We start from the raw sequence: 26,812 nt of genomic DNA, 5'->3' as shown, positions 1-26,812 counted from the left end.
GCATTTTAAATTAATTTATATTTAAATGGGAATAAGCCACAATTAAAGGTTAAAATACGTTTATTGACGTTTCAATTTCCACTTCGGAAATCGTTCTCAAAATACATTTTGTATTTTGAGAACGATTTCCGAAGTGGAAATTGAAACGTCAATAAACGTATTTTAACCTTTAAAATTGTGGCTTATTCCCATTTAAATATAAATTAACTTATATTATTTATTTTCTTTTTTTTTTCTTAACTTTAAAAACGATCTCTGGAATAGAGATCGAAACGACAGTAAAATAAACATGTAAATAGATGTATTGTGGCTTATTTCCAACATTCTCCCTAAAAATACGGAATGCCACAAGCAAAAAGCCACAGAAAAATAAATATTACTATAATTTGTATATTTGAAAACGATCTCTTTATATAGAGATCGAAACGTCAGTAAAATTAAACATTTCAATCAAATATATTGTTACTTATTCCCAACATTATTTCTAAATATACAGAACGGCAAGCAAAAAGCCATAGAAAAATAAATATTACTATCACTTGTGTATTTGAAAACGATCTCTTTATATAGAGATCGAAACATCAGTAAATTAAACCTATAAATAAATATTTTGTGGCTTATTCCCTACAGTCCCCTAAAAATACAGAATGCCACAAACAAAAAGCTATAAAAAACAAGTAATTTTGCAGAAAGCTTACTGATGCCACGCGCCTGTCGCGGAAGTTACGCTAAAACGTCTTTTGACGTGACCGGTCCTTAAAGAGTTACACAATGAAATTTTTTTAAAACAAATTTTAAGACAGTTTCCACACCACCCCAAAGGTATGTCTTGTGGCGCGTTACTTTTTTTTTAAATGGGTGTTCTCCAAGAGTCATATTGTCCCATTAAATAAAATGAACAAAACACTTAAACAGTATAAAACAAAACAAAATAAAATCCTACAAAACAAAATAAAATTCTATAAAAACAAAATAAAAATAATTTTTGATGTACTATTCTATTTAAACACAAACACTATACACACTTACTATGTTCTTCTCGTTTTTTTTTTGTTTTTGGATTTTTTATGCTGATGTTCCTACTAAACTATTAGAAAATATTATTCGCTATCTAAATCTGAAGATGCAGTGCTGCTATCACTGTCATTATCTTCACCTGGTATAATTATAATTGGCTCTAGTAAAACTTCGACATGAGTGTCAAGTTCCCACAAACGACGTTCTTCTTTAATTATGTGGCCTATACATTTAGCCCATTTCTCTGGAGTTACGTGGAGGATTGCTTGAATTAAAAGTTCCTTAACTTCGTTTAAGTTGAACGTTTTGTTATTGTGTGCTACTTCTCCTTTCACTTGCGCCCAGATAAGTTCAATGGGATTAAGTTCGCAATGATAAGGTGGTAGACGCAGAACTTTGACACCATAATTTTTTGCAGTTTCATCCACAGCATATTTAAGATATTCACTTTTCCTTAACAGTGCAATGTCAAGTAGCTGAATTTTGGGCATTGATTCTTCGTATGCAATCCCCTTTTCTGTAAGCCATTGTTGAATTCTCCCTTTCCGCTATGCCATCGGTGGTAATTGTTCTAGTCTGCGGCTATGATATGGCGCATTGTCCATAACAACCACAGACCCAGATTCCAATTTTGTTAAGAGTCTCTTAAACCAGCGCTCAAATACTTCGAAAGTAATTTCTTCATGATAATCACCTATTTTTTTCAACTTAAATTGAAGCAAACCATCATCAAGGAACCCTGTATCACTTCCTATATGGGCAATGATTAAATGCCGTCTCTTTCCTGATGGAGCTTTTAATCCTGTAGACCAGCCTTCTATAAATGCTTCGCGTTTACTTTTGACGTATGGCATGGTCCTGATTAAGACTCTACGAGATATCTTGGGTAAGGAGTCATCGTTTTGGAGCTCTTGAGAAATTTTTTTCAGTGTTGGAATTTCACTCCGAAAATAAAATGAATTTTTCGACGTATAATATTCCTTGTCTCGTCATCCAAACCAATGCTTTTCCTACCTCTAGTTTTACCTTTTTCTTGCTTTTTATTTTCCGATGTATTTTTAAGTACACGATAAATACAGCTAACGGATACTTTTGTTAAACTGCTACAAATGTCGACCGCTTGGCTAACATTTAATGCCATTTTTCTGCCGACAATTCCTTCATAAACGTTTTGTATCAATACTTTCTCTTCGGATGTTAACATTTTCCGTCTATTTTGCGGCTTTTCATTTTTGGTTTTTCGTCCATTGTATTTCAATAATTACAGAATATAACTTAAAATTTACTATAAAACGACAAACTATTCGGATTAGGTGGTATAGAAGGCCAAGTATTCTAAATCTCATTTCGACAATGCTGCAAATTCATCAACGGAGCAGGTAATCTGTCCTACCCTCTCACTATCATATATCATCCATAATAGGAGAAAGGCCTGGTGACTTGCTAGACATTTAAGCAAGTAACAGCTGCAGTATGGGACCGTCTTCAACCATAGATTGACTCACAAACAGAATACAGATTTGTCACTAAGCACGGCTGGGTTCCATTACTGATCCCAGTCGTTCCGTTCTTGACAGCACCGCGGTCTTGCTTTCTTATATATTTCGGTTAATAAGAAGATGAGATATGGTGAGTAGGATTGGAAACCAAAAGACCTCATCTCCGATAAATTGATATCATAGCGATTCTTTGTCCTTTAGCCGCCAGTCATTGATTGTCTATTAATTTAATGTTGCCAAAGCGGTCTCTACTTTATTTACGTATAATCTTTTTCAAAAATTTCTTTAAACAGCGTTTCACTAATTTTGTGAAGTACTAAATTAATTAGTATATAAACTACTTAAAAAATATAAATATAAAATTGATAACTTTCAAAAAACTTATTGGAAAAAATTAAAGTTGTTATTGAAAAATTTAAAATTATCTTGATGATTTTTGGTACAATCCTGGTAGTCGCTGCTATTGCAGTTTACGTTATCATCGAAATAAAATACTTTCCATTAAAAATAAAAAAAAAACACTCTCATTACTAATTATACCTTATGCCAATGATAGATATTAATTAGACTGTATTGCCATAATAAACCTTAACCTTGAAAACGATGACCCTATTATTCATGTTGTTTATTTTTATAACCAGTTCCGAAATTATTTAAATAAAAACAAAAAAATACGACGGTATTCTGCAACAGATACTGAAAGCACGACCAGACAATCTTTATTATTCACTTGCAGCGACGATAGTGATAGTCGGGTGAGATTTGACAATGAATTCAAACCATTTGCTTATTACAGACCGCAAAAAAATTCGTGAAGCGTGGGGTAAAAGTGATGAAGATGTGATGCAAGATATTAAAATTATTAGAGATTGGTTAGGTACACAGAAACATCTTCCTGAAATTCCAAGTAAGTTTATTTATTGTTATTATTATGTATGTTATGTACGAATATTATGTATATTATGTGCGAATATTAAATTTTGTTAAACAAAACAAACACAGTTAAACTCAAATCTATAATTTTGTTTAAACACTTTCGCTTAAAAAGATACAAAAGATACATATTAATACCTACTTGTGACTGTTTCTAAATTCATAGATGGCAAAAATACCATATGCAGACTTAGGCATATAAGTAAAAAGGCAAAAAAATCGTTTTCGTAGCTCCTCGGTGCGTCAATTTCAAATATGATATTTTATAACTCCTTTTTTAATTGCAAAAATTACACACTGCAAATATGCAAATATCTATAATCACAAGTTATAGATATTATGCAGTGTGTTCCAACGAAAATTTGACCCCCCCAGAAATTCAGAAACCAAGAGTATCTTTAAAATTTAAGAAAATACGTCAGTTTGTATTGGGAGGGGGACATGCACTCAAATGTAACCCCTTGCTGCCCCCCATATACCTCCAGTTTTTTTAAATAGCAGGTGTGGTCGAGTGGTACATCATTTGAAAGGTAATTTTTTTTACACGACACTCTATTTTTTTAATGTTCGTATTTATTAATTTATTGGTTGAATATCAGTAATAACAAGAAAAACATAAAATTTCACCAAATTAACCAATTAAAGGTTCTTAGTTACCTCCAATACAATAATTCAATCATCCTGCAAATCGATATTAACACGCCACTGTGTTGAAGGTAATTTTTTTATATTCACTATGAATTTTGACCAGGATGAACGGCTTGTGGAATGCAATGTTAGATTCCCTTGCCAAGTAATTTATCTAGCTGTTTGTTTCGCAAATTTTAGGAAACACAGTGGTTAAGATTTGAATTCGGTTTCGCTAAGTACAAATCGTTTGATTTCTCTTTTTGTTTTTTATATATTTGTTAAAATATCACTTTTACATTAGACTTAAACAATAGACTTAGTTAAGCTATACTATGAAAATAATCAGTATGCTAAGTCTACAGCAAGGATCTTTAATACGAAAGATCGTAGAAACCCAGAAAAAAATGTAAGTCACCAATACGTTAAATATTTAACTGATACGTTTGAAGCTACAGGTGACGTTAACAACACAAAGTACAATATAGACCATCGAGTGCGAATTGAATTATTTAAGTCACGATATTGGATCATTTCCAAATGGATAATCGACAGTATATTAGACAACTATCTCGTGCATCTGGTGCATCATCATCTAGTGTTTATCGAATTATAAAATTTCATAAATTTCACCCTTATAAAATACGATTACATCAATTAAACGAAGATGATCGTGATCGTCGGCTTCAATTTTGTAAACAATTTAGTGAAATCATAAATAACAACCAACATCGATTGTAAAATACGTGTTTTTCTAACGAGTGTACTTTTATGTTAAATGGTCAAGTTAATAGATATAATTGTCGTTATTGGAGTAACAATAATCCTCATTTATTCATGGAGACGCATTTTAGGGAATCACGTTATTGGACCATTATTTCTTGAAGGAAATCTCAACGGAACAACCTATTTAAATTTGTTAGAAGACGTTATTAAACCGCTGATCACTGACACATTGGAATCTAATAATAATCTTTTAGAGGATAAACTGACTTTCCAACAGGACGGGGCACTCCCATACAATGATATACGTAAGACAATTTTTGAATCAACGTTTTCCAGGGCGTTGGATTGGCAGAAGGGGTTCAATAGAGTGGCCAACTAGATCACCGGATCTTTCGCCTTTTCGCCAAAAATATACGCCACTCCGCCTGTAGATCTTGCAGAGTTGCGACAAAGAATTGTGACAGAATGCCAATTATTGACACCGGAGGTATTTGCCAATATACGAAGAGGCTTTGAAAATAGACTGTATTATTGTATGGAGGTTACAGGAGGCCATTTCGAACATTTAATTGGTTAATTTGATGAAAGTTTATGTTTTTTATTATTACTGATGTTCAACCAATAAATTAGTTAAATCCAAAATTATCTTCAAAGTTATTCCGCAAATAAAAAAAATGAGTGTCGTGTAGAGAAAAAAAATACCTTTCAAATGATGAGTCACTCAACCACACTTGCTATTTAAAAAAAATTGACTGATGCGGGGCAGTAGGGGGTTACATTTAAGGACATGAATTTTGCATGAAAATTCATCCCCTCCCAATAAAAATTGATGTGTTTTTTTAAATTTAAGATTCTGGTGGGGTCAAATTTTCGTTGGAACACACTGTATATACACTTTATTTTTAAATTGCAGTTGTTTAATAATGACAAGTTCTTAACACTAAATATGTACTTACCTAAAATATGTACTGGGTGGTCCAATAAGCCGATCTCTCAGCTATATATCAGAAACTATTCACTATATACTAATACTAATACTATACTTACTTATGTTTATGCGTTTTTATTCATATCTCGAGTTTGACAAAAGCTATTAACATGCGGTTTGCGCCATTTTGTTACAAATTTAATCCAGTTCCATTATAATTTACAATAAATAGGTATTTCCATTAAACATTTTAAAGAAAAACAAGTTTTAATTTTTTCTATTCGAAGGTATCCTCTACCTATGACAATTAAAACTAAATTCAATTATTTTATAGTAGATATACATTAATTCATCCACACTTTTTCTAATGACACTAATCGGTTGATCCAAACCAAAATTATAGGTAATTATCCACAAATACTTTTCCACTTTCCCTCACCTTTATTTGAAAAAAAAAGTACTTGAACAACTTTGTGCAGAATTTAGGCCTCTTTCTAGTTTACTTATTTAACACTTGGTATAATTGGGCATATTTCCCAAAAAACTGGTTTTCAAAGTTTTCTTCAGAGATTACGCTCCCTAGCAGTTAACCCAGAAAGTTTAAAGTTATTTCTAGCGATTTCTCTTGGCCACTTTTACTGATATATGTGATTTACAAGTGTAAATCACATTATGTATGTTGTTTAAAAAAACTGTCGAGGATGGTTTACTTAATGTTAGTTAATTTATTTTTTAAAATTAGTTTCTACCGAATCTACAAGTTGAGAGGCGCGTTGTGCCAAACAAGAATTTCCCTTTAATACCAAAAATGTTTAAATGTCTTTAAGGTTTTTGTAAGCTTTAGTAATTTCTGTCATATTCAACCCCTTAATTTCTTCGTCGTCACTTTCCCTTTCCGATAATGTTGCAACAGACTGATTCATCTGAAACTCTCGTACATACTCTTAAATGCTCATATCAGAATTTTCTGTCAACAAGGTTCCATCAATTTTCGTAAAGTAAATAAATCTGTGGAAAAGTATTTGTTACTTTTAGACAACTCTGAAAGTAAAAGATGGTCCTCATAATCTTCTTCTTTAGGCTCAATATCGATCTGTGAACCGAATCCAGCTTTAAGCAATTGTTCATTGTCTTCGGTTGCACTTTCTTCCACGCACTTGCGGTCCAAATTAAGGCGTTGGTAATATTAATATACTTTTCAATCTCCTTTATATAATCATATTGTCCATCGATGAGAGTAGCCTTCGAATCAAAAAAAGGGTTTGGCAGTCTGATGTAGTGTTTGCCGGTAGAAATATTAGTTTAACATTACATAACACAAGTTGTGAATGAGACACAGCATTGTCTAGAAACAGAAGAACTCTTCAATTTTCTCTCTGCATTCTTCTATCAAATTTATTTAGCCAGTCTATTGTGACTTTTCTTGTCATCTACGACTTATTATTGCTGTACCATTTGATAGATAGTTTTTATACGTGTGAACCCTTAAAACAACGAGGATTTTAATTTTTCCGATTACCAATGGCCTTTCTTTGTCCCTTATCATATTGGTGCAAAATATAATTATAATTCTATCTTTGGAAGCCTTACCTTCAGTGCACCTTACTCCTTTCAGAGCATAAATTTTATTGTAAAGTTAAAAATGTCTTGCGGAGAGTATCCTTTCATTAAAGTGAGCAGTTTTTTCTTTCAGGCAGAAACCACTAATAAATCTACAGCAGCTGCTTCGCTGCATATAGATTTAAAGGAAATATTGTGTCGCTTCCAAGATTTCTCGAGCCATCCACTAGAAACTTTTATAGCAATACTTCTTCTTCTTCATGTACCATGTCCTTTCAGAACGTTGGTTACCATCATAGCTATCTTAATTTTATTCACTGCCACCCTTAATAGCATGTTTGTATCAACACCATACCAATCTCGCAAGTTCTTCAACCATGAGGTTCTTCTTCGTCCTGGACTGCGTTTGTCTACTATTTTTCCTTGCATGATATTTTGTAGCAACCTAAATTTGGGACCTCTCATTACATGTCCGAAATACTCCAGCCTTTTCTGCTTGATGCTTTTTATGATCTCAGTAGTCTTGTTGAGACGTTCTAGTATTGTGGAGTTTCGAATCTTCTCCACCCAGGAAACTTTTAAAATTCTTCTATAGCACCACATTTCGAAAACCTCAAGGCGATTTAGATCGATATTATTCACAGTCCAGAACTCGACACCATAAAGTAAGACCGAGAACACGTAGCAGCGAAGTAGGTGGATCCTCAATGCCAATTTTAGGTCTCTGTTACATAACACCTTGGATATCCTTCTAAAAGCCGCTCTAGCCTGCTCTATCCTAGATCTAATCTCGCCGTGGCTTTCTGCGTTTTAATTTAATTGCTGTCCAAGGTAAACGATTTTATCAACTTGCTTAAGTTTGGTATTATTAGCATATATAGACGGTTTTATATGCTGTTGTTTACTTATTACGAGTATTTTCGTTTTCCGTATGTTCAGATCCAGACCTGCCTCCCTACAACTCTCAACTACACTATCAAGTAATGTTTGCAGATCTTCTTGACTAAAAGCTAGGAGTACTGTATTGTCCACATATGTCCTTTCGGAGCAAACGTTGAAAAGCAGGGGTAAAGAGGCATCCCTGCCGTACTCCTCTTTTAAGATTAAGAACCTGTGATTCCACACCATCTACTAAAACTGATGTTGTTTGAGTCCAATATAAATTTGCAATTATTCGAACATCTCTGCCGTCCAAGCCAATGTCTTTTAGAGCTTCGATCAATACAGAATGCTTAACACGATCAAATGCCCTTTGGATGTCAATAAAACAACAGTATATGTCTACAGATATATCTCGACATCTTTGAGCAAGTACGTTGATTCCAAACAGTGCCTCTCTCGTTCCAGACCCGTTACAGAAACCAAATTGTGTGTCATCCAGGTATTCCTCGCATTTATTGTAGATACGGCCATGTATTACCTTCAGAGTTGTAGAGCTATAAACAGTGAATTAGACCAACCATTAGGTAGTTGTCATTGATATCATTTATAAGCTTGTATATTTCAGTTGGAATTTCATCAGGACCAGCCTCTCTGCCATATTTTGATGATTGTATGGCTTTTATAACCTCAGAGCGTGTTATTAGGGGTCCGTCGCAGTTATTAGTATCGGGAGGTGAACTAGTATTATCGTCTTCGAATAGGTTCGTGACGTAATTTTCCCATTCTCTAAGTTTGTCCTCTACTTCAAATATTACTTTACCATGTTCATCCTGTAGCAATGCAGTTTGTTTCTTATTGAAGATACCGGCTGCTTCTTTCACTTTTTTATACATGTTAAACGTGTCGTATTTGTTTTTAAGTTCTTCAATATCATGACACTGTTTGGCTAGACGTTGACTCTTTGCTTCTCGTATTTTACGTCGAATTTCATTTTGAATGCTGTTATAAAGTATTTCGTTGTTTTTCGCTCGTCATCAAAGTCTAGTCGTTGTTCCATCAAATCCAATATGTCATCTGTCATCCAAGCCTTTTAGTTTTGACCTGCCTTGTAAATTTCTCACACAGATTTCTTTTACTGTTGTTAGGATTTTATTTAAGCCCTCATCGACATTTTCACCAATATTTTCCTAAATTAAATTTTCGTTCAGTTGTCTTTGAATTGATTCCTTAACTTTCTCGTCTTGCAATTGGGCTGTATCAATATTTTTGCGAGACTTCTTTTTGATCATCTTTTTTAATTTTAATTGGGTTAAAGCTACTATGGGATTGTAACCAGACCCCATGTCAGCACCTGGATAAGTTTTAACTGATTTGATGCAGTTTCTAAATCCATTTTTTATTAGAATTAAGTCGATTTGGTTCCTAATAATTTTGTCCTCTGATTCTGCATTTGACTTCCAGGTGTAGAGTCTTTCGGTGGTAGTTTAAAGTGAGTATTCGATATAATGAAATCGTGTTCTTGACAGAACTGGAAGTCGATCTCCACGTTCGTTTCTGTTTCCCAAGCCATAATCCCCCACAATGTTCAGACAGCGTCTTTTGCCGAATTTAGCGTTAAAATCTCCGAGCACTGTGGTATTTCTGCTGCTTTGACAAGATCTAGAGCATTAGTAAGATCTTTGTAAAATGCTTCTAATTTATCTTCATCACTGGATCATGTTGGGGCATAGACCTGAATTACATTGGTAATGAACGGCTTTGAACTAAATTTCAGTAGCATTACTCTGTCAGATATGGGGATATAAGTTAATACTGATTAAGCTAAGTGTTTTGCTACTACGATTGCAACTCCATTATAGTGATTGACATCGGTATTTCCGGCATGGTATTTCACTTATTCCGAGGATGCTGATTTGCATTCTTTCATTTCTTTTATGGCATTATATATTTTACCTGACTCAAACATGCTTCTGACGTTCCATATGGCTATTTTGCAAGGATTTCGCATATTAATGACCTGAGAGGCCCTGCAGTCTTCAGATTGTCCTCTCTTGCCGGATCTTGGGTTCCGAGATCTATGGTCATTAATGTTTTGACTTAAATTATTTACAGCCGTGATAGTTTAAACTAGGAGTGCCAAAAGATCTTTAATGCAGTAGTTCTCCTTTGCTTTCTACATCCTTATGCCGTTGACTAATTTATAGTTCTTCCGCCTTTGGAATAAATTTCTCAATTCCAGGACAAAAGAGTGCCCTACCACTTACCAACTCGTCCGCCCGAAGCCGTTGGTCAGTAAGTGGGGGATTACTTATACCGGCAATCACTAGCAATACTTAGTTCCTTGCAACTTATTACGCCTTTTCTTGAATAATTTTACCAGAAAACAGGAATATTTATAGACCGCACTTTACAGAACCAATCGAAAACAATTAGGTTTAATGCAGCACCCTCGATTATAGAAAAATATTCTCATTTACTGTCCGCGTCCGTTGTTGAGTTTGTCCGTTGAAGGGAGTTGAAGGGTACAGGTCATAATATATCTTCGAATGATTTTTGTTCTAAAAACCGTATGTAGAGAGGAGGTGTCCGCGAATAGAGGTGTCCGTTAAGAGAGAGTTTACTGTACTAGTTTATAAATCACTATAAAATTTCAAAAATAAACTTGTTTTATTTAATGCAGTTTAAATTTGTTAATAAAATGCCAATGCCTGTCGCTTAGAATATAACCAACTTAGCAAAAAATAATTACTAAATTTACTAGAGAGTTGGGACAGGCATGACTGAACCGAGTATAATAATATCCTAATAAAGTAAACAGTAAATGGTTTAAGATTACTTTCAGTTAGGGTGGTAATGCCAAGTGTGTCATTGTTCATTTTTTCCCACAAAAAAAGAAGTGACCTTAGTTCTGTCACACATGGATAAATTTTTATGCAAAAGACTTTTAGCAATGCTCATTTGAAAGGTTTTTACGTACTTTTAAAAAGATCTGCTGAGTTTTTCTCAAAAATTTCACTATTTTTAAGTTGAAAGGTTGAAAGTTTCAAATTTTAGGATTCTCTTTAACAAGCAATAACTCGTTTCGTATTGAGTTTACAGAAGTGATTAAAAAACGAATCTATTTGTTTTCATTAGCTAAATTTTTGTTTTAATTTTTTTTTTTTCGATAAAATGACTTGTGACTCATTCGTGAAAATGGTTAAAAAACATGCGTCTTTCAGTGAAAAAGAAACATATTCAATCGTCAACAACTCGAAAAATATACACTTAACAAAAAAAATTCATACAACAAAATTGGTTGAATTGGTCAGTCTATCGACTTTCGTATTTATTTTGATTAAAAAACTTTTCACCCCCTAGCAGGGGTGGCTTTCTTACCTAGGGTAAAAGTACACTTCGGCACAGTGTGGCGAAAAGAAAGTGATAAATACTATCTAAATCTTAATTTTACGAAAATATACTTGGGATAACAAAATTCCACACAGAGATAACTGGACTGATGGCTTTCAAAATACAATTAAATATATATATATATATATATATATATATATATATATATATATATATATATATATATATATATATAATATAGAATATAAACTACATAATTCTAAAAACAACATGCATGCTTTTAAGTACAAAATTACAAATTACGCCATTATTACTCTAGGGTATCATATTCTGAAGTTTCTAGAAGATATTTTGTTTATACCATACATACATAAAGAAAAGTCAATTTAAAAGAAGCAATGCAGCCTCATTTTGGAAGAGGTCTTCCTTCGTCACGGTTTTCTGAAGAATTTTCAGTAGTTTCTCTATATATTCGAAAGTATGGCCTCTAACGAGATCCAGATTCGTAGTTCCTGAAAGGCTCAAAATCCCAATGTTTTGGTAGGATTTTTTCCGCTCAGAAGTTTCGTAAATTCCAAAATTTGTGCTTGACTTCTGGGTGGCACTTTCTCTCTGTGGACGTGGACTATAATTTCAGGGATTTTTAGATAGGCGTGTCTGTATTTTCAATAAGGCGTTTCCTTTAATTAGAATTAAATCAAAACATCCGCATATCAGCCAAAAATATGCGTTCACTACTGTACATCAAGAAATTTACTACAAACGTCTTTGTCATTGAATATATCTCCAAGTACAGAGGAGCCTATCTAAAACTTATCAAAACAGCTAAAAAAATGTACTATGATAATCGTCTCTATGATAAGCTCTAAAAATGTCGCAAGAGAAACTTGATCCATAATAAACGATCTTCCAAATAAAACTACCACAGCACAAACATTTTCTCTTTTAAACCCTGAAAATCTAAATAAATACCTACTTCGTTAATGTGAGTAAAAATATAAAATCAACTATTTTGCCACAACAAGATCCCATTTCCTATCTCTCCAATTCAAAAAAGGTCTTGAATTCATTCTTTAAAAGACCAGTTGATAAATTTGAACTGATTTAAGCAATCAGTAATATCAAAAGCAAATCTTCCTGTAGTACTGATGGACTATCCATAAAAATTTTCTTAAATATCCCAAAAAATATGTTGGAAGTCCTGGTCTCATTAATTAACGATTACTTTAAAAAAGGTATATTTCCAGAGTGCCTAAACACACCCATTATTATTCCTCTTCAGAAGGGAGGTAAAAAATCGAATGTCTGCAACTATAGTACTGTTGCCTTACTACCAGATCTTTCCAAAATTATCGAGAGACTTATAAAAGCCCGACTTATGTCCTTTCTCGTTCAAAACAACATTTTATCACAAAGTGAGTTCGGCTTTTTATCCAATAAATGTACCAGTAATGCTATGTTTTCTGTACTAAATGAGGCCTATTAAGCACGAAACAATAATCTTTACACTGCAACTGTTTTTTGTGACTATGCCAAAGCTTTTAATTGCGTAAATCATGACATTTTGATAAAAAAAACTAAATTTCTAAGGAATTCGAGGTATTTCTTTGAATTGGCTCCAATCTTACTTGTGGAATAGGAAACAACTAGTTCGAGCAAATGATACTCTAGTCACAAAAGCATTGTATGTGGAATATCACAAGATTCAGTACTGGGTCCTCTACTTTTCCTTATCGTTATAAATGACATCACTAACTTAAAAATCGATGAAAAAATTTTTCTTTTTGCTGATGTACCAGTATTACCTGGAGGAACTCTAATATTGCAACTCTTCATGCAATTATAGCTTCTGATCTACTTAAAATAAAAACCTGCTCTGACTCTAATTTACTCTCTTTTAACGTGGATAAGATAGTAGCATTCTTGAATTCTTGCTTCTTAATAACAGCCAGATCAGTGTCGTTGATTCTGTAAAATTTCTTGGTATTTTTGTAGACAGCAACCTTAAATGGTCCCTTCATGCATTCATATCGATTTGTTAAGTAAGAAACTAGCCTCAGCCTGCTATGCAATAAGATCTGTTTTGAAGGAAATCAACTTCATCTTCCAAAATAACATAATTTTCTTTATTTGAGTTCCATTTTTGATATGGTCTTCCTTTTTGGGATTCTAGTCAGCTGCCCTATCCGATTTTATTTTTAAATTACAAAATGCGGTATCGCTTTGGTCTCAGTAAAATAACACAATGCAGAAGCTATTTTAAAAATCACAACTCAATCAAAAAAATTATACAACCATCTCACTTTGCAACTTAAATCTACAACTTTTTTCCTTAAGTTCCGTAAATTCACAAAAGCCTATCTATCTAAAAGACCATATTATTTAGTGGAAGAGTTTCTTAACGAATATCTAAGAAATTACAGTACGTTTAGGTATAAGGAACTAAAGTATTTTTGTGTATATTTGGGTATCACATGCAGCAACTTAAACTTATTATTTTATTATACAATTTGCAATTTAGTTAAATTTTGCAATGGTGGTCCAATAAGCCTATCTCTCGGCTATATATCCATAAATAGCCATATGTCCATATAAGAAATATGGACCTACGATCTTTCCATCAACTATACCACACCAAACATTAAGACTCCATCTACCTTGAACCTGCACCTAATGTATCCAGTGCGGATTTTCTTCAGCCCAATAATGCATATTATGCAGATTAACACCACCCGCACTATTAAACGTAGCCTCGTCTGTCCACAAAATTTTTGACATGATATGCGGTTGTTCTTTTAGCAGACCTAACATCCAATTGCAGTAATCCAGCCTTGCATCAAAATCTCTCTCATGTAAAGCTTGGTGGAGAACTATATGATAAGGATGCAGTCTAAAAAACGGAACAACAAAATATTGGTGAAAAAGAAGCCGCTATATTTACTAAAACTCAAAAAATCTTGAAAAATCCACAATTGTTTGTGCATAAGTATTTTTAAGAAACGGATAAAAGGATAAAAGCGCCGTGTTGCCGTTTGTATCGGAATGTTAAAATAATAGTTGAATCTAAAGTTTAAAGGTAATTCCAAGTTTCTGACCTAAACGTTCATTTTATAATATAAAAAACCAACATGTGATGTTTTAAAATCCTTATAATAGATTATATACGTGAGGCAATAGCGGCATTTTGGTGACATTCGAAATAAACTCGAACCATATCATACAATTCTGCATTTGATATACTCATCACGAATTATTAGTACTGATAATTAATTACTAATATTATCAATATTTATATCTATTGAAAAAAGTGCAATATTCAATTCGAATTATAATATAACACTTCATAACAATGTTTTGACTGCTGTCAATAAATAAACAATATGAACACCCCGTCAAATTCATTGTCATAGCCTAATTAGTTTCGAAAAAACTATTTTTAATCATATGAAATAACAATGGTCAAAAAGATTCTTCTGCTATAAAAAAATTTGAAAGTACCTACTGACTTATTTTTTATTTTAATTTATAATACAGAGTGAGTCAATACTATACTTACTTATGTTTATGCGTTTTTATTCATATCTCGAGTTCGACAAAAGCTATTAACATGCGGTTTGCGCCATTTTGTTACAAATTTAATCCAATTTCATTATAATTTACAATAAATAGGTATGTATTTCCATTAAACATTTTGAAGAGAAACAAATTATGATTTTTTCTATTCGAAAGTACCCTCCACCTATAACAATTAAAACTAAATGCAACTATTTTATTATAGATATAAATTAATTTATCCACAATCTTTTTAATGACACTAATTTCGTTAAAATCAGTTGATCCAAACCAAAGTTATAGCTATTTATCCACAAATACTTTCCCACTCTCTCCCACGCTTTATTTGAAAAAATAAAAAAAAAGTACTTAAACAACTTTGTGCAGAATTTAGGCCTCTTTCTAATTTACTTATTTAACACTTGGTATAATTGGGCATGTTTCTCAAAAAACTGGTTTTCAAAGTTTTCTTCACAGGTTACGCCCCCTAGCGGTTAACCCAGAAACTTGAAAGTTTCCAGCAATTTCTCTTGGCCACTTTCACTAAGGAATTTTTTCTCCTAAAGTTATAACATGAATAGTTTCAGATATATAGCTGAGAGATCGGCTTATTGGACCACCCGGTATATTTTATTACTTTTTATTTTGTGATATTGCAGATTTATGTAATTGTAGTAAATTTTAATTGTTATTTTTTTGACTTTCTGTAAGCTTTCTCTATAAAACTGTAAAATTTTTAGTGACAATAAAGCATATTTCGATTCTATAGATTGGTCTTGCTATACCCATACGCACCAAGTTAATTACGCTATTATTCAGACTAAGCGAATAATATCTGGTTGTTTAAAACTGACTCTAGTCTTTAAGATATACCCTACAATAGGAATTGCTCCTCATAACATCAACCATCAACAGAACCGTGGTTGCTGAAATTAAAAGAAGAAATAAGTAAGATCCCATGTACGACTTCTATTAAAACCACTACACCAAAGTGTTACTTTCAGCTTTGAAAGGAAACATTGTTCGTTGGTGCCCTCAATCTTAAAAAAGACCTTTCTACATGATGCAAGGGGTATTCAGAGGATGGCAGAAGTAACTGTGGTGAAATACAGCATCCTGAGCACTTATTGAGTTGTACGTACTTAAGACAATTATGCACCCTCATTTATTTAATGACAGCCGATGAAAAGGGTACCCAAATGGCGTAGCATTAGCAGTATAAGAAATAAAGAAGGAATTCTGACATGGAAACTAAATATTCCATGAGAATTTAAGCAATGGATGGTCACTAACGGTGGAGCCCTGCATGTTGGGAGAAGGCTAATGACACATTGTTGGCTCTTGAAACTTTAATTAAGCCGTTTTTAACTTCCATTTAATCGTGCTTACCTCACACAATGATCAACCACGTTCTAATTTACTAGTGGCTCTAATGGCTCTTGGATGAATTACACCACCACACTTCCACAATTCGCGTTCATTCCTACTAGTTATAAGCTATTAAAAAATAGTTCCTTATGTTCCATTGATTGATTTATCTGTAAAAAATAATAATATAAACTTTTTTCTTTTAGCTGATACTATGATCGAGTTTTTTCTGACAAATTGTAAATACAGTATAGAGAAAACAAAGCAAAATTTAGATATGTACTATACTGCCAGAGACTTGGTACCTGACATATACCGCAATATCAATCCAACTATACCGTCTCAAGTAGAATCAGCTTACGCAACAGCGTAAGTATATTAAATAGAATATATAAGGCTTATACTATAACTTATAGTTCGTTCGGAGGAGAATGCAAAGCTAGTTATAGCTTCGAGATCCATTTCAACCAATTAAAGCTTCAATCCATTTCAATAAACGTAATTTCCTTCGGATTATCACACTTTTATTTAATGGCTGTTATCTTTGCAGGATGTTGTCTGATCTTGAAAGGGATAGTTTTAGTTGTTTTGGTAATATTATATTTCCTTTTAATTAGTTTTTCGGCCTTCGGGGTCAATTCTTTAAATACAGAACAAAAGAGTGCCCTAGCACTTATCGACTTTTCCACCCATAGCTGTTAGTCTGTAAGTGAGGATTGCCTATACCGGCAATCTCGTGATCCATATTTGAGTTAGCCACATTCTTCTATACTATGTCCAATAGCAAGGCTGCCACTTTCACCAAATTCGCCGTTTCAAATATTCTTCTTACCCTTTATCGCCGTTTTGACCCTACCCAAGGGACATTTACTGGATACTATCAGCCAGGCTAGCTAAACCCTGGTCATTATAGAGGCGTTACTCCTTTTTTTTATCCTTGCTTGAGATCGGCTATATCCGGTGTAAAACTACTCAGTTCAGCCCGTAACCAATTCAAGGCGACTAATAGTTATTGAGCCATTCATTTATTTGAATAGTTGCCAATAAACTGATTTTTAATACCAAAAAGCAATTCTTTATTAACAAACAAAATTTAGATTTTTTTAATTAAAATACCAAAACAACGTTGTTTAAACACTGTTATTTATAAACTAATAGTCCAATAATTGTTCTCATATTTTAATAAACGATGTTTGGACATTCGTTCTTTCTAAATTATATGGATTTATTATTAAAGGTGTCAATTTTATTTTGTATAATTTGGTTCTTATGATGTTTAATTATTTAGTATTTATGATGTTTATACAAAATGATCTTAAATAATTTTTAAACCTTTTAAGATGCATGGTTATACTCCCAAATTTAACTCCAAAACTACACAGAGTCTCAATTATTCGATTTAGGAATGATATGCTCCAAAAAGCAGACATTAACAAATTTAATGCCAATTCACTATCAAACTTTTATGAAATTCGAATCCACGAAGATTTAACAATGGGCGATGTGACTATAATTGATTACGAACACTGCTCATTTAGTGTTATGGCTAAACTATCACTAGTAGCCATGAAACAGTGTGTATTTGTTTTTGAGGTAAGTTTAGAAATTTTATTTAAAACATTCTTTAATTTTTTTGTGTTATTTGCTGTTGGTTTCAGACTTTAAGAGAAAAAAAAATTTCTTGGTATATACCTATACTTTGGTTTATAGTATCGTAAGTCTTCCTCTCTTTCGACTCTCATGGGGTTTCCGTTGTAGAACTCGTTTCGGCGGTCAGTTCTTATCCATTCTCTGTACATGTCCAAACCAGATTAATTGTCTTGTTTTTACATTGTCTTTTAATGTTCATATATTTTGGTCCCATGATTTATCTTATGCGGTCGTTTATTACTATTTCTAACTAAACGTTATGTTAAGCATCTTCTCTATTATACTCTATATTTCCCACGCTTCCGAACCGCACGTAACTATGCCTTTAACAGTGGTGTTATAAATTATTATTTGTTGTCCTTGGATATTGTTTTGTCCAATAGAATACTATTTAGTCGTGATATAGCTCTCCTACCCTGGGTATTCCTCTGTCTTTGAGCTTCGTTTAATGTACCGTTATTTATAATTATAGTTTATCATTTGAAATTGTAGGTAACTGTATTTCTCACATTATTTAATTTGCTATACAACTTTTAACTGTAGGCACGCTGTTCTTATCCAACACACATGTATATAGTTTTCTCCATATTCACTTCTAAACCCCGTTCTTTTTATTATTGTATGAGTTTTCGTGTCATATACTCTATACCATCATATGATTGTGCAAACATTATTTGATCATCTGCATAGCACAGAGTATGAAGCTCTTTGCTATCCCGGAGGATTCTCATTCCATAGCATTTCCTCTTCCGTGTCTTTTAGACCCTCGCTAGATATATATTAAATAGTTTGGGAGGCAGGCAGCATCCTTCTTTTAACCCTTTCGTAACTGTGAAATCTTGCATTATTTCATCTTCGCTTTAGTACGAAAATATAGGTTTTTAATTTCTTTAATTACCTAAAATTTATATTGGTTTTTTCAACTACCTTACACAACTTTTGGTTGGTGAATATTGTCATATGCCTTTTTTAGGTTTACATAAACCAATAGTAATTCTGAAGAGGTAATTCGAGAAACTCTGGAAGATGAAACAGTCGGCATAAGAGTAAATGGAGTCTTAGTTAACAACATCAGATATGCAGATGATACAGTAATAATAGCTGATAGTTTACAAGACCTGGAAAGACTTATAAGTAAAATAGTAATGTGTAGTAGGGAGTACGGACTCTCGCTCAATATCAAAAAGAAAAATTTTATGAAAATTTGCAAAAACATCCATAATACTAACGAAATCTTGACAGTAGAAGGCCAGCAGATCGAAAGAGTAAAAAAGTACACTTATCTAGGAACACTTATAACAGAAAATAATAACTACACTGCAGATCAAAGTCAGAATCGAAAAAGCACGTTCTAATTTTATGAAAATAAAAAAGGTCATATGTGGCAAAGATTTAACATTAGCTCTTAAAGTACGCCCAACAAAATGTTACGTATATAGTGTACTATACTATGGAGTGGAATCATAGACGTTAAATCTAGACACAATGAGACCCCTTTGAAATGCGGACCTATATAAGAATTATGAGGGTTTCCTGGGTAGATAGAGTTACGAACAATGAAGTACTGAAAATAATAGGTAAAGAGAAGGAAGTTGAACTTACAATTAAAGAAAGAAAGCTACAGTATCTCGGACATGTGATGCGGGGCGAGAAGTATGGCATCCTGCGACTCATAATGCAAGGAAAGATAGATGGCAGAAGAAGCATCGGAAGAAGACGAATTTCATGGCTCAAGAACCTGAGAGAATGGTTTGGATGCAGCTCAAAACAACTATTTAGGGCTACTGCCTCAAAAATTAAAATAGCTTTGATGATTGCCAACTTCCGTAGCGGAGATGGCACCTGAAGAAGAAGATAAACCAATAAACTAATTAAACTCTGTCTTTTCTGAACTACTTGTTTACACAGAAAAGGTCCTGTCGTGTACCGTCCTGCTCCCAAGCCTATCTGTTTTTCGTCTTCCATGTCTTTGTATTTCCCTTCAACCCGTTTTTGAAGAATTATTCCATATAATCTGATAATTGTGGTAGTAACCAAGGTAATGCGGTAGTTACTGCAGTGGCTTCCTCTGCCTTTTTATGGATTATCGAAATTATACAGTTTCAACTCTTCAGTATAACCGTTCCGGTCTGTATTTATTGAGTTCTACAGGTTCGTTTCTCAGTCCAGGAGCATTTTCGTTTTTCCTAGCCTTATATCTGTCATATATCATACACTGTAATTTTCGGGGGCTGTCTGGCCACTATCACATTTCTGCCTTCGACTATGTTGACTAGTCTGCTTTTAGTTAAGAGCTCCTTAAAATACTCATCCCACTTTTGTTCTGTTATTTGTGATATTAATTCCTTTTTATTATTAAGTCTTAATGTTTTAATTAGTTTCCAGCTTTCTATACTGGTGTGACCTCCAAGACATGAATTAACTTTTCCATAATTTCTTCCTCTCGGCTTCATTTTTTTCCAGCGTATCTTTTTTCTTTCTCTACCCTGTGCTTTTTTATATGCTACTTTATCTAACTAAGTGCTTATGAGTTGTTAATATTTGTTCATTCATAGTATTTTTCAACATTGTTAAAATCTCTGAAATCACCATCTTTGAATTTGCTGTTCCGTGTAGATTTAAACGGTAGTTGCATACTTTCTTCGTATAAACTTTGTGAATTATACCTTTTTTCTTTACTTTTTAATAAATTTTACTTTTTCCCTTCCGTTTCATGCAACCTCTTCTTCTGGGACATGCTACTTTAAATTCCTAGGTGTAATAGCCACAAGTTGCTTCTCTAAACATTTGAACATTTTGGGTTTTGAGCTTGGAATCTTTTGGTTATGGAAAACGCTTGTTAGAAACCAAAGTTGGAGTCTTTGGAAAACGAAGATGTGACAGAGCGTTCACGAGTCTTGCTGGATGCCATAGCTGCTGGCCTTTCAACTCATCTTCATATTTTGGTAGTTATCTGTATACATTCTTGTTTCTCTTTTTTTTTAAAGTCTTCTTTACTTTTAGTTTACTACATAGATAGCAAAAATCTTTGACCTGTTATACAACTTTTTGATTTACGTATAACATTTTGTTTTTCGCTTATTTTTTTCTCAGTTCTGTAGTCTTGTTGACATCGATTTTAAGGCTAATTTTGATTGCCTTGTTCTCCAAATTTTTCATACCACATACAGTGTGTGTCGCTATTTTAATCGCTTCCCAATTTCTATTTTTTTGTCCCTAATATAATATTTGGCATATTGTTTAATAATACACAATTTGGATTATCCTAGCGTGGCCACTTACAGAATCTTATTATTTTATTATAATTTGTTTTTTGAATGTATTATTTAAACTTTATAAATATTGGCAAACCATGCAAAATATGCCAAAAAAAGATATAGAACTAATTTTAGTGGATAAAGAGTAAACATTTCCGATAGTACCCTTTATTATTTTATACTAAAATAATTATATGTTACAGAAAGTACAAAGCAGCAGACTTAAACAATTACATCTACTTAATCCTCCTGCTTTTATAGATAAAATTCTTACACTTTTAAAAAGCTTTATGAAAAGTAAAATAAAAGAAAGGGTGAGTATTCCATGTATATTAAGTATAGTTGTGTGACCTTTTTTTGACATATCTTTTTCATATCCTCGTATTCAATTTTACAATATCGAAAATTGTTCTCATGAAAAGTTGTTTAGAATTTAAAACTATGCTTTAATACGTAATCCTTCTTTGCTAAAAGTTGCAAATTTTCTTCAAATTACCGATACCGAACAATATTTTTATTTATTGCAAATATGATAACCCTTCCGTTCAGATGGAAAAAAGGGTATTAACTCATCAATGTTCATTAAGTTTTTAATGTATTTTGTTTTATGAAAATTTTCGTATCATTTTTTATCGGAACGGAAGAGTTATCGTATGTGTATTAAATACAAATAATGTTAAATATCAGTAATTTAAGAAACATTTGCAAATTTTTTTGTCAATTAGAAAGATGTAATTACATATTAAAGCATATTTTTTAATTCGAAACAACTTTTCATAACAATAATTTTCGATATTGCGAAATATAAATGTACTTTACCCTTGAACGAAATTCATATAGTATCTTTTTGACATAGTACCTAGTATAAGATTGATAAAATTTAATATCAGATAGTTGCATCTTAGGTGTTTGGACCATGCACAACTTTTTATAAAGAATAATGTTTTTTCGAAAATGTTGAAAAAATAAAAAATATGTTGGGTATCGGTAACTTGAGAAAAATTTGTATAAATTTTTTTTTCAGTTAGAAGGATGAAATTGCATATTAAAACATAATTTTTACTTCCAAACAACTTTTTATAATAACTATTTTTGATATTGTGAAATATAAAGGTACTTTACTCTTGAGCTAAATTCATATTTTTGACATACCTCGTATAATTGATAAAATTTGATATCTGATAATTATATCTTAGGTTTAGACCCTAGGTTTTACTCGCTGTCCAAATCTATGTTGCTTATGCACTTACTATACAAAAAATAGTATACAATATATATATATATATATATATATATATATATATATATATATATATATATATATATATACATATATATATATATATATATATATATACACACAGCGCAAAAGTCTTAGGATATTTTAATAATTTGACAATACCAATGACAGAAATTTCATGAACATATAAATTTGCTTGTACTATAATTGTTGATACAGACACACACTTCTTCTCAAAAAAAAAATTGTAAAACTGATAGCAATGCGTGTTTTAGGATGTTTTTTATAATGCACAAAAAATCGACATTTTTATGTTTTGTTTATTTTTAATTTTAGTCACTTTATACCATTCTTGCTTAATAGGTGAGTTACAGATATTGTCTTTTTACCATGCAGCGACAACATTTAACGTTGGACGAGATGAATAGAGCCGTGGGTCTCCTTCAAGCTGGTATGCGACAAACTCAAGTTGCTCACCAGCTGGGTGTCTCCCAAAGCGTCGTAAGCCGTTTGTTACGTCGGTTTAGAGACACTGGGAGTACAGCCGAGCAACATTCAGGACGTGGTCGCTCTACAACCGTCGCTCAAGAGCGATATTTAATTTTAAATGCCAGAAGGCAGCCAACAATCACAGCACCCGAGCTGGTTAATGAATTACAGCTTGCACATAATGTAACAATTAGCAGGAGTACTGTGAGGAATCGTCTCCATGAAGCCAATTTTCGTATTCGGCGACCACTGAGATGTCCACCTCTATCTAGAGCCAATCGCGCTGCAAGATTAACCTGGTATCAAGAGTTTCAGAATTGGACTGACAATGACTAGGCCACAGTTTTGTTTAGTGACGAGTTTAGATATGGATTTCATCTAGATTCTCGTCGGACAAGAGTTTGGAGATGACCCGGAAATGAAGAACGATTACGACATCTTCAAGAAGTGTATGCATACAGAGGTGGTACATTAATGGTATAGGGCGGAATCATGATTGACGGAAGAACTGGCCTCATTTTCCCACGTGGCTTTATCACAAGTCAGCAATATTTGGACACTATTCTTGGAGCTGTTGTGCGCCCGTTTGCTGCTGCTCTTGAAGAAAATTCTTACTTTATGCATGATAACGCTCGACCACATGTTGCACATATTGTAACAAACTGGTTGGATAACGAGGGTATTGATGCATTGTCGTGGCCAGCACAATCACCGGACTTGAATCCCATTGAGCATGTATGTGAGTTGCTCCAACGTAGAATTACTCCACATATGGGCAATATCTACAATGATTTTCAATTAAAAGAGCTTCTGAGAGAACAATGGACACAACTACCTCAAGCAGACATTAACAATGTGATTCGGAGCATGAACAGTAGATGTAGAGCTGTGATAAACCAACGTGGTGGCCATACTTTATTTTAAGTTTATATTTCGTATTTTTGACATTTTATGGTGGTATGTGAAACATGGGTGATTTGAAATATATTTTTTTGCTCCAATTTTCTGTTTTTTTTTGCAATTTATGGTTTTTGACATATTAAACAACAATTTAAACTACAAATTTTGTATTACTTTTTTTAAGTTGATTACAGATAAACAAAATACGTCTATTTATAAAAATATCCCTAGACTTTTGCGTTGTGTGTATATATATATATATATATATATATATATATATATATATATATATATATATATATATATATATATATATATATATATATATATATATATATATAAATGTGCACTCGTAAGTGAATGGGATGTTTTCGGTCAATTTGGAGATAAAAAAGACAAGAGTTGTGCTACTTTATCTATTTATTGAAGACGTTTCGCCCATTGTTCAATAAGCATCATCAGTTCATCTAAAAGAGTGTTATAAGCGATACATCTAATATGAAAAACAATTAAGTAAATGATCTTACATTTAAAAGATCTGTAGCATTAAAATGTTATTATTACAAAGAAACATCAAAAATTAATCTACTAAATATATCAGCAAAAACACAGAAACACAGAACGCCGGAAGATTCCCAATTTAACTAATTTTATATTAATTTTTTTAAATTTCACTTTTGAAAACATTGATTGATTAAATCTATCAAAAAATATAATTGTCAATTTTGAAATGTTATATTAACAACGGCACGGCTAGGCTAAGGGTTCTTGACTGTTATGATCATATCATGAAAATGAAGTATTTCAAAGCTCGACTGTCAGAACTGACAATCAGCTGGTGAGATTTAAGGAAAAGTTTTGTAGATGCCAACATAAATGTTATGATATAATAAAAGAAGTTGAAGAAGAAACCAATAATTAAAAGTAGAATACGGAAGAATCAATTTTGTAGTATTAGTGCATGGTAAATTTGGCTTAAGTTGCTGATATCAGTTCTCTTATTTAATGCATTAGGTTGTTTCAAAATATGACACATCTCCATAAAATGTCTCTTATTAAGGTTACGTTCTCTACAGAGATTCTAACATTATCAAAATTCATGTATGGTGGTATGTTTGGTGTTGATTGCATGTTCTGCAAGGGCACAAGTATGTTTAGAAAGTTTAATGTCACTACGATGTGAAGTAATGCGTATATTACATACCCTGTTCTGAATGTGATGCATGTTATATTGGTCAGACTGGCCGTTCCCTTAAAGGACGCCTTACTTCACATCGTAGTGACATTAAACTTTCTAAACATACTTGTGCCCTTGCAGAACATTCAATCAACACCAAACATACTGTGAATTTTAATAATGTTAGAATTCTCTGTAGAGAACGTAACCTTAATAAGAGACATTTTATGGAGATGTGTCATATTTTGAAACAACCTAATGCATTAAATAAGAGAACTGATATCAGCAACTTAAGCCAAATTTACCATGCACTAATACTACAAAATTGATTCTTCCGTATTCTACTTTTAATTATTGGTTTCTTCTTCAACTTCTTTTATTATATCATAACATTTATGTTGGCATCTACAAAACTTTTCCTTCAATCTCACCAGCTGATTGTCAGTTGTAATAGTCGAGCTTTGAAATACTTCATTTTCATGATATGATCCTAACAGTCAAGAACCCTAGCCGTGCCGTTGTTAATATAACATTTCAAAATTGACAATTATATTTTTTGATAGATTTAATCAATCAATGTTTTCAAAAGTGAAATTTAAAAAAAATAATATAATAATATATAATTTTTGCTGATATATTTAGTAGATTAATTTTTGATGTTTCTCTGTAATAATAACATTTTAATGCTACAGATCTTTTAAAGGTAAGATCATTTACTTAATTGTTTTTCATATTAGATGTATCGCTTATAACACTCTTTTAGATGAACTGATGATGCTTATTAAACAATGGGCGAAACGTCTTCAATAAATAGATAAAGTAGCACAACTCTTGTCTTTTTTATCTCCAAATTGACCGAAAACATCCCATTCACTTACGAGTGCACATTTTTTTATATTAAATTAAACGGTCATATTCCTTAAAGATATATATATATATATATATATATATATATATATATATATAAATATATATATATATATATATATATATATATATATATATATATATATATATATATATATATATATATATATATATATATGGCCTAGGAGGACAAATTCGTTAAATTTCCCTTGCTCGAATCGGTATCCATAGAGTGTTATGACTCATTTCAGCATCCAAATATGCTGTCCTCTGGACTATACGAAATGTGTAAAAGATTAAACCCTTTAGCAAATGCTTTCGCTAAAAGATTTCATTTTTAGCAAACATTTTTAGCTTTTAGTAAGGTAAATATGAAATCTTTTTTCAAAAGCTTTTGCTAAAAGATTTATTCTTTTACACATTTCGTACAGCCCAGAGGACAGAAAACGATATTATTAAATCGATTTCGTTCAATGCCACCAAAGCAGATTACACCTCTGTACGCTAACCACTTCAGTGGTCAAGTTTTAGGAGACATTCGTTATACTTTTCAAGTTTGAATTTGTATCAGCCTAAGTGTATGATAAAGCAGGGATGCTGAAACCAGTATACAGGATAACCCGGAAAATAGTCTTTATGGGCTGGGCTGAGTATAACATTTAAAACAAAAAAGTCTTATCCTATCTTAAAAATAATATTTTTTTGGAAAGTCAACCGTTAGAAAAAATTTTTAATTTTAATCTGTTAATTATTACTCCACATAAAAGGTTATTGTCCACAAAAAGCAAA

At 32.4% G+C, this 26,812-nt stretch overlaps 1 protein-coding gene across 1 annotated transcript in view; it reads left to right on the top strand.

Annotated features, from left to right (window-relative positions):
* Nucleotides 1-3,198: 3,198 nt before the first annotated feature.
* Nucleotides 3,199-26,812, top strand: part of LOC140448506 (alpha-tocopherol transfer protein-like) — a 74,304-nt gene continuing 50,690 nt past the window's right edge. Inside the window, exons 1-4 of the mRNA XM_072541588.1 lie at nucleotides 3,199-3,423; nucleotides 16,650-16,812; nucleotides 17,784-18,036; nucleotides 21,554-21,664. Coding sequence (XP_072397689.1) covers nucleotides 3,285-3,423; nucleotides 16,650-16,812; nucleotides 17,784-18,036; nucleotides 21,554-21,664 — 666 coding nt within the window. The 5' untranslated portion in view covers nucleotides 3,199-3,284. The remainder of the gene's footprint in view (nucleotides 3,424-16,649; nucleotides 16,813-17,783; nucleotides 18,037-21,553; nucleotides 21,665-26,812) is intronic.

The sequence above is a fragment of the Diabrotica undecimpunctata genome, chromosome 8 (assembly GCF_040954645.1).
Source record: "Diabrotica undecimpunctata isolate CICGRU chromosome 8, icDiaUnde3, whole genome shotgun sequence".
Taxonomy (NCBI): domain Eukaryota; kingdom Metazoa; phylum Arthropoda; class Insecta; order Coleoptera; family Chrysomelidae; genus Diabrotica; species Diabrotica undecimpunctata.
This window is presented reverse-complemented; position numbering and strand designations above follow the sequence as displayed.